The sequence below is a fragment of the Triticum dicoccoides genome, chromosome 6B (genome assembly GCF_002162155.2).
Source record: "Triticum dicoccoides isolate Atlit2015 ecotype Zavitan chromosome 6B, WEW_v2.0, whole genome shotgun sequence".
In the NCBI taxonomy this organism is placed as follows: Eukaryota; Viridiplantae; Streptophyta; class Magnoliopsida; order Poales; family Poaceae; genus Triticum; species Triticum dicoccoides.
The window spans coordinates 211,108,354-211,117,346 of record NC_041391.1 but is presented as its reverse complement, the minus strand read 5'-3'; the positions used below and the strand labels follow the sequence as shown (position 1 = coordinate 211,117,346).

At 42.0% G+C, this 8,993-nt stretch overlaps 1 protein-coding gene across 2 annotated transcripts; it reads left to right on the top strand.

Annotated features, from left to right (window-relative positions):
* Nucleotides 1-1,235: 1,235 nt before the first annotated feature.
* Nucleotides 1,236-8,714, top strand: LOC119322451 (ubiquitin receptor RAD23b-like). Of its 2 annotated transcripts, XM_037595937.1 has the most exons (12): nt 1,236-1,580; nt 3,963-4,124; nt 4,572-4,610; nt 4,683-4,747; nt 4,836-4,880; nt 5,843-6,020; nt 6,105-6,233; nt 6,317-6,382; nt 7,340-7,387; nt 7,465-7,574; nt 8,121-8,202; nt 8,302-8,714. In XM_037595937.1, the coding sequence occupies exons 1-12, from the start codon at nt 1,515-1,517 to the stop codon at nt 8,413-8,415; spliced, it is 1,104 nt and encodes a 367-aa protein (XP_037451834.1). In that variant the 5' UTR covers nt 1,236-1,514; the 3' UTR covers nt 8,416-8,714. The 2 variants fall into 2 exon arrangements, with proteins under 2 accessions (XP_037451834.1, XP_037451835.1); XM_037595938.1 differs by lacking the exon at nt 4,836-4,880.
* The last annotated feature ends 279 nt before the right edge of the window (nt 8,715-8,993 follow it).

The window sequence follows — 8,993 nt, the reverse complement described above, 5'->3', positions numbered from 1 at the left end:
TGGCCCGTGGCAGCACACGGGCATTCTACTACTTGATCTGCTATTGCAGAGTTTGGGGGAGAGGAGGGGGGATTTAACAGGTTTTAGACTTTGGGAAGAATTTGATCCACGGGGGATTGAATCATTTACCCCACTTTACATGGGGTTTGATAATTTGTCCCATACTTGTCTTAATGGTAAGTGGCCCTAGCCTCACCCGTCATTCTCGAGGGCGGGGGCAAATCAAAGTTAGAAGAAAAGTGAGGCAAAAGATCCAATATCTCAGATAACGGGAAAAGTATACTTTCCTCACTTATTTTTGCACCACACAGGCTTAGTTTTTTTTTTGAGGTGAACTAGGGATTTTATTAATCAACCAAAGTTGCCGGAATACAAGTAATATCTGGTAGGTTCCCTAGCCACACGTGGCGCCCAAAAGGGAGAGACGAGACTGCCTTTGCCAAGGTATGAGCCTCATAGTTTGCCTCTCTATTTTCAAAACGAAAACTAACTCTAGCAAAGTTCATAGCTCTAGCTTTAATCTCCTGAATTACAAAAACATAAGAAGAAGAGGGCGAAGTTCCGTTGATATCTGTAACAACCTGCATGCAATCCGAGGCTATTATCGCATGTGTCACGAGAAGATCTTGAGCCAAGGCAAGCGCCTCATTGCACGCTTGAGCTTCCAAACTTGGGGCGTTCACTAGGGATGCGTTTGGTTGAAGGTGTCGTATGAATGGGTTGGGACCATTCAATTTTTTTGGGATTGAACCATTCAATTCATGTGTTTGGCTGAATATAAGTGGTGAGCAAATTATTTAGGACGGGACCACCAGTCATGCTCACATAGTCATGCATGCAAAGGGTGGCCATTTGATTCGACCGATTTGGTTGGGTGGAACGGTTCAGCATCTTCATGGCATATTCTCTTTTTTTGGCTCGAACCATTCATGTGCTTTATAACCAAACATGCTTATTTTCTGAACGATCCCAACCCATTCATGACCGCCCTTGCAACCAAACACACCCTAGGCCATCAAAAACCACCGCGGAAGCTCCCAAATAGTTGCCCTCCTTGTCCCGGCAAATCGCAGCGGCTGCACCAGTTTCACCTTGGCCAGAGATGGCACCGTCCACATTGATCACAGGCTTAGTTGGGCTTTATATATGCAGCCAACAAACGTTCCCTTTGGGCTGGTCGTTTCACTTCCACGGCCCATAAGAAAGAAGAAAATCTTAACTACTCCGCAAACATACACGAGCTGGCCCAGCCACTCGAGGCACTCAGCTAGTAGCGAAGGCGAAGCAGGCGGCGGCGTATCGAGCGACTGCGGCGCATCGAGCGACTGCGGCGGCGCGGAGCCGGTGACGGAGTAGGCGAGGGGCAGCGAGGTCGATCCGCGAACTCGACGTGCCGTTATCCGCGGAGGGGTGCGTCAACAGCACATGACCTGCTGAAAACCCTAGCGCGAGCAGCGGAAAGGAAGGGGAGGAAGGAACTCCGATCTCCCGGCCGAGACCACCGCGGCGCCACCATGAAGCTGACGGTGAAGACTCTCAAGGGCACCCACTTCGAGATCCGGGTCCAGCACAATGACACCGTGAGATTCCCCCCGCCCGCTCCCCTCGTTTAGTTTCAAATCTCCCCGACTTTTTTTTTAATTCAAACAGGCCCCGTGTTCTTCGCTGGATGCACAGCTTCACGGCGATTTTGTTTCGGAAGTTCTCTAGCATTTCGATTAAACCAGATGATGCGACGGTGAAGTAGATGTTAGGGACATGTGGTTATGCGTTACGGAAGGGATTAGCTTGTTAGATTTGGGTGTGCTACTGCTGATTAGGGGTTATTGCCGAGGTGTTGGCCTCTGAATTTGAATGTACTCGTGAGTGCTCTGGATCGTCTTAGGGGAAGAACAGTGCGGGTGAGTTTGCAGGAAGGATGGTGAGCGTGTTGTTGTAGGCAGACTGTTTAAAAAAAATATTGGCAGACGATTTTTGGCAGTATTCCAAATGGACATGATTGGTAGACGCATGATGCTGTGGATATGCTGTGCTAATAGCTTGTTCCGGGGGTTTTGGTTTTGGCCTTTTGGGAGGATGGAAAGCTGGAGTTGGCGAGGATTTAGGTCCATGGCAATTGGCAAGTGATCTTCATGACCCAGGGTTCAGTTTGGGGTCGCAAGGTTGAGTTTCAGGAGTGCCATTGCCCATCGCCATTCTTTCCCATCTGCAGTAACCATGTCCTTTGAAAGCCTTGTTATCCACTGTTCTTCCCCACCTGTGTCCCTTTGCCATGAGGAGTGCACTTCTTTCCAAACTGTTTTGTGATGATAGGCTGATAGCAGAATATATTTTGTAAAGATATACTATCTATGTTCTTTTTGACTTGATGACCTAGGATCTGCGGCTGCAAAGTTTAACTCCCGACAGTTCTAAAACTATATAGGTTTATATATAATAAATACATGTGAGGTTTGCTGTTAATTTTTTTTCAGAGTATTATACTCGATGTATAGTTGTATTTTTTTCCCGGTTAACTCAGCTAGCTGAGTTTTAGTTTGGTCTCATTCACGTAGTGGACCATCTGGTTTTTTGGCACCGTGATTCGTGCAGACCCTGTAAGCGTTCAGCTGTGAGTAAGCTATTTATGTTTCTTTAGGGTACGTAAGCTATTTCTGTGGTGTGACGCGCAGCCTGTGCAGCCTTTGCTGGTTGTTGGACATCGGCTGGGGTGCAACCCAATAGATTTTTGTGCTTTGACTTTTCCGGTTTTTTTTTACGGAATGTGTTGTTGTTATTCAAAGTGAACCAATTAGTATGTGTTTTCTTCTTTTTTTGCATACGTTTTTTGGGGCTTCACTTGTTTCTTTTTTGCCCTACGTTTTGCGTCACTTATTCATGTGCAATTGCAACCGCTGCAGCATAAATGCAATTAATGTGGGTTTTTTTTAATATTTTTATTACTAGTTGCATGTGCGCGAGTTGCACGCAATGCACTTATGGGTAATTGTAATCATGTTGCAATTACAAGTATTTTAAGTTCGGCTGTAATCGCAAGTTTTCAAGTTCGGTCTTATTTGCAAGTTTTCAAACGGGGTCGCAACTGCAAGTATTTTCAGTCAGGTCACAACTGTAAGTCTTCAAATTAGGCCGCAATTGCAAGTTTCCAAGTGGGGTCGCAACTATAAGTTTTTCAAGTTGGGTCGCAACTGCAAGTTTTCAAGTGAGACACAACTGCAAGTCAGGTCGCAACTGCAGGTTTTTTAAATTGGGTTGCAACTGCAAGTTTTCAAGTGAGATCGCAACTGCAAGTCGGGTCGCAACAGCAAGTTTTTAAATGAGGTCGCAATTGCAAGTTTTCAAGTGGGGGCGCAACTGCAAGTTTTCAAGTCCGTCCGCGACTGCAAGTTTCAAATGAGATCGAACTGCAAGTTTTCAAGTCGGGTCGCAACTGCAAGTTTTCAAATGAGGTCGCAAACTCGCAATTGCAAGTTTCAAGTGGGGTCGCAACTGCACGTTTTCAAGTCGGGTCGCAACTGCACGTTTTCAAATGGGGTCGCAACTGCATGTTTCCAAATAGGGATGACAACAGCATTTCTCGAGTAGGGCCACAACTTTTTAAAAAATTTCTGCCATTTTTTTCTAAAATATTTTTAGGGTCGATTTTTCCTTCCTAACGCGTCTCCTTTTTTCAACCCAAAATCACGTGATGACAAGCCCATGCAGTACATAGCAGATAGAAATCTATCCCAACCCAGCAACAAAAGGTGACGAATTGGCCTGCCAATGAAAAGGCTAGAATAACAAATAGGTGATGTCGGCTGAGGTGAATGAGGCCAAACTATAACTCATCTAAATGAGTTCTAGGGACTCCTTTTTTTTGTCAAAGTAGCATCTCGAAGACCTTTTAACTATGAATAGTAAAAAAAATGTCAGTGGGAGTAATTACTTCAATATCATGCTAACTGTTTGCTTTGAATCAGATTATGGCTGTCAAGAAGAACATTGAAGAGATTCAAGGAAAGGATAGTTATCCGTGGGGTCAACAACTGCTGATTCACAATGGCAAGGTTTTGAAGGATGAAAGCACATTGGATGAAAATCAAGTTAGCGAAGATGGATTTCTAGTTGTCATGCTTAGTAAGGTAGGCTGGTTATGCCCTATACAGTATGGATAGTTTCAGTTTTGTCATATGCTATTGGATTATTTCCACTGACTGAATACTTGGTGTAATAGTTGTAATAACATGAATTATTAATGATTGCAGAACTAGCATAAGCGGTTATACGTGAAAATTAAGTTCAGATATGACACCTGACAGTTACTATTCACTAATGAAGAATATGCCTGAAATACTTTTTTGCCTTATTTGATGCGCCACAATTTGCAGGCCTCCTGCCATAGTTCATCTATATTGCTCCTTCCTATGTTACAGTTGTGCTGTACAATGTCCATTTATATCAACATTAAATAAAGTACTTGACACTTACAACACTATTTTAACATTATTCAAGTTTTTCCTACTTTATGCGTCGGGCTTGTTCTTCTTCTCTTAAAATTAGAAGTATAGCTATTTACTTATATTTTGCAGAGTAAAGCTTCTGCTTCCAGTGGAGCTTCATCTGCCCAGGTAAAATTCTTCTTTTGCGGATGAAAACACAATAGTAGCAAGCATATGTACTGACACATGAACCATTACTAGCCTTCAAGCACTCCTGTTACCAGTCAAGCACCTCCAGTTGCTCAACCACAAGCTCCTCAGCCCCAGTGAGTCCCTTTCTAGCGTCCTGGTTGCATTTTACTGCATGCACATAGGGTCTTGCTCAAATCAAATGTGTGCATCATCTTTCTGCAGGGTCCCATCAACTACGACTTCTCAGCCTGAAAGACCATCCGTGGAGTATGTTCGAAGTCTGCCAGTTGATATTTGCATTAGGGTCTTTTTTACCACTTAAATTTTATGTTTCTGCATGTATCCCTCCCAAGGGAAAACCGGTGTTCTTAACTTTCAGAGGCACGTCCTTCTGATGCTTGTTTCAGCTTTAAATCATGCAGTGTTGCATAAATGACCTCATAGCCGCAAAAGTTCATTTTGAAGAGTGACAACAAACACAAGTTGATGCATCAACTAATAGATTGCAGTTTGCGAGGAGAGTGAAAAGTATATTTTTTAACTTATCCGTGAACATGTAACATGAGTCAATAGGGTTCAAATCAGCAACTTCCTGACTTGAGCACAATGGTCAATGAACATCAAAACTAGATATTAAGTTTGAAGCACTGATATTATAATTACTCCCTCTATTCCCTTATACAAGGCCACTATGGAAAATAAGTTTTGCATCTATACAAGGCAACTAACATTAATCGAGGTAAAAATTAATGATGTTTCCTCGTAGTAGCAACTTATTTAATACTTGCATGCATGTAGTCATAATGACACTGTGTTATTTCCTTCTCATTCCTTCCTTGCATGCATGTGGGCATATTAATGATCCCGGTTAATGAGAAGAAAAGTTAGCTTGCAAAGCAGTCATTAAATTTTACCTTGGTATCTGTAATCTGAGTTTGTGGCCTTGTATAAGGGAATGGAGGGAGTAGGTGAATTTCTGGAGTGCATGAAAATCAAAAGCCATTGAAACAGCAATTTGCATAGCTGGGTAATGGGAAGTTAGGCCCCAACATGGAATTTTTGGGATTGCTGTAACTGCATGGAGTATAGATCTGAAATGGTTGTATAATAGTAGCATTGCATGATCCTACAATCTCCCTCGCAGTCTTGGTCGTGTGAATATGAACCAAACCATTTCCCTTTAAACTTACTAGTTCTGCTATGTTAAACTCTTGTTTCTTTTTTGTTAGGACCCCTTCAAGTACAGTTGATCTTGCAGCATCGGATTTACTGTCAGGAAGCAATCTGGACACAATGATTAACCAGATAATGGAGATGGGGGGTGGCAGTTGGGACAGAGATAAGGTCCAAAGAGCTCTCCGTGCTGCTTATAACAATCCAGAACGTGCCATTGACTATCTGTACTCTGTGCGTATCTCTCCCCATCTGAATTTTGAATTTGGATTGATTTTCTGATGCTATAGTTGATATTTTTGTTTTCTCAAACATTAGGGTATTCCAGTGACAGCCGAAGTTGCTGTTCCGGTGGTTGGTCAAGGGGCAAACACCACTGATGCAGCTCCTGGAGAAACCGGCTTCTCTGGAATCCCAAACACAGCACCATTAGATCTTTTCCCACAGGTTTACTTTCCACCTTTGTCTGTGTAGTGCTGGTGCGGTGTTGCTTCTTTGAGTATCTTTTGACTAATTGAATGATGTAACAGGGGGCTTCCCATGCTGGAGGTGCTGCTGGGGGTGGATCACTTGATTTTCTTAGAAATAACCAACAGGTTCTTATCTTTATGTTTTGTCAGTTACTTGTCTCCTTTTTGTTTTCTATGATCTCTCTGATAGAGAAAAAAAGAGGCACGGAACAATGGTGCACATGGGATCAAGCCAACCATTCTGTTTATTACTGTCATTGCCCGTCAAACTATCCGATGATTTAATGTACTAGGAACAGAGATGACACGTGTGTGAAATGTGTACTTATAATTTGATGTTGTGATGGTAGCCAGTACTTCTTGTGTCATGTGAATGCTGGTAGTTTGTGCACTCAAATCTATACTCTCTCCATCTCAAAATATGAGACATACATTAATTTGTTAAGACAAGGTGTTTACCAAAATACTACTTTGTTAGTATGTGGTTTATGTGAGATAAAATTGATGTCATTAGATTTGTATTAAAAAAGTTATGATTGCGATTTTATATATGTAGACAACATTAATTGAGTAACTATTGATAAAAATCTCCTCTTAACAATTCAAAATATGCTAGACATGTAGGGACAGAGGAAGCATCATTTATGCTTAACATTTAACTTGACGAGTTTATGTGGATTACTTGTAGATATGTTTAAGTATGTGGAAAGTAGAATTCTGTGGTAGGAGCATATACCGTGTTCAGTATAATTTGTTCTTTGTACAAGTGAGTGCTGTGGTGGAAGCAGTTATTAGTTGGTCCATCACGCAACGCTGTAGGATACACATGTTTATTGTTACTTGGGATGCTTTTGTGCATAATGTTGGGAAAGGAAAGTATTATCCTGCGCGTATCATTGCATTTGCATTCCGAACGAATTGTCATTTTCTATGTATATACACTAAAAGTATGCAATGCTCCATTTAGTAGAGTATTAGTGATTAATGTAGTTTGATCGAATGAACCTCCTGTCAGTACCCTACCATGTGTTATTCTAATTTTGAAGTAGTAGTGCACTGCTAATTTGCAATTATGATTTGCAGTTTCAAGCGCTTCGGGAAATGGTCCATACAAATCCACAAATTTTACAGGTTTTCTATCAATGGCTTGTTTATGCTATGCTCACCTTCATTCTCTGTCTAAACTTTTTGCTGGTATTTCGCTACAGCCTATGCTCCAGGAATTGAGCAAGCAGAATCCTCAACTTCTGAGGTTGATTCAGGAGAACAATGATGAGTTCCTTCAGTTACTAAATGAGACATTTGATGGCGGCGATGGGTACGTTTCTTTATTTGCTGAATTTATATATTGTCTCATTTAAATATGCTATAGAATTCATAGTACTAATTTTGCTTTCTTAGTTATATACTGGAATCTCATCAATCTGTTATATCTGCTCACTGTCACTTGCCAGGTGGTTAGATTTTGTGGCAGGTGGTTTTGCCATTTTGTTTGACTTCATCCTATCTTCTCAACCTATTGCTGTCAATTTTGTTTTGGTTCAGTTCATACCAGTAACTGGTAATAAATGTTTTTTAGGCTTGTGTTGTTTCAAGTATAGCATATACTGCTAGTATAGTTTTTCTTCTGGGAGCTGCTAATATAGTTTCTGAACATAACATGATAAGCTAGCATAAAGTGGTACCTTAAAAGAACTTGTGTGTGCGCTACTTTATATAAAAATATCTATTAGCTGCTGCTGCATCCTTTCCCCTGTACTTCGTGCTTTCAACCAATCATGATGCTTCATTCTCACAATCTTTTCAATTTTAGTAGAGTCTACAATGATATATCTACTAAACCATACTTGTCGGACATTTCCAGGGACTTTTTAGATCAGGCTGACCAGGATGAGATGCCTCATGCTATCAGTGTAACACCAGAAGAGCAAGAGGCAATTGGGAGGGTATGCCTCATAATTACCTTAACTGGCCTCTGGCTGCATAAATACACCATGCATCTCACTTATTCACCTTGTTTGATTGGATTTGTTTTTGCTCTTCAGCTGGAAGCCATGGGGTTTGACAGAGCACGTGTCATCGAAGCATTCTTCGCCTGCGACAGGAATGAGCAACTCGCTGCAAACTATCTTCTTGAGCATGCTGGTGACGAAGAATAGAGAAAATTTAGTTCACATTGGGCCAGAGTTCTTCCTCGATGTCTTGGCTCTGGAGGAACGCGTGGTGGCGTGCACTAACGATGTGTTTCTTTTGTGGGGCCATGACAGAGCTTGTTATGAACATCTGACCCAAATTGATGGTGAAAAGTTGTGATGGAGCTAATACTCGGTTGAACAGGTTATCTGTATGCACAACCCCTTAGGTTACTTGCATTGCGAATTTGAGAAAAACTTGTAGAATGAGCAAAAAATTACTGGGTGCTATCTGAATGACAGCGTGGTCTTGAAATGTTGTTTCCTGTTGCTGTGTGATCATTATCCATGGTGGTAAACATCAGTTCTGATGATATACCGGTCATTACTAGCTTGGGCTATGCGTGTCACAAGGAAGATATCGGTGATCCCATTCAACATTGGGATGACCATGTTGATACGGCCGAGCAATATGCGTGTCACAGGTACTGCGGCGAGAACCCCTGGTCCGAAACGATCCTGGTTGTAGCCGGTTCTCTGTAACGAGCTGGAGAGGAGGGGAGCGGGAGCAGGTGAGGGAGAGACTTGGGGAGGAAGAAGAGATT

Excerpts from the sequence above, each read along its gene's own strand:
- LOC119322451 (XM_037595937.1), top strand. The coding sequence starts at position 1,515 with ATGAAGCTGACGGTGAAGACTCTCAAGGGCACCCACTTCGAGATCCGG. Across the intron at positions 4,881-5,842 it reads CCTGAAAGACCATCCGTGGA|GACCCCTTCAAGTACAGTTG; the intron begins GTATGTTCGAAG and ends CTTTTTTGTTAG. Across the intron at positions 6,383-7,339 it reads TTCTTAGAAATAACCAACAG|TTTCAAGCGCTTCGGGAAAT; the intron begins GTTCTTATCTTT and ends TATGATTTGCAG.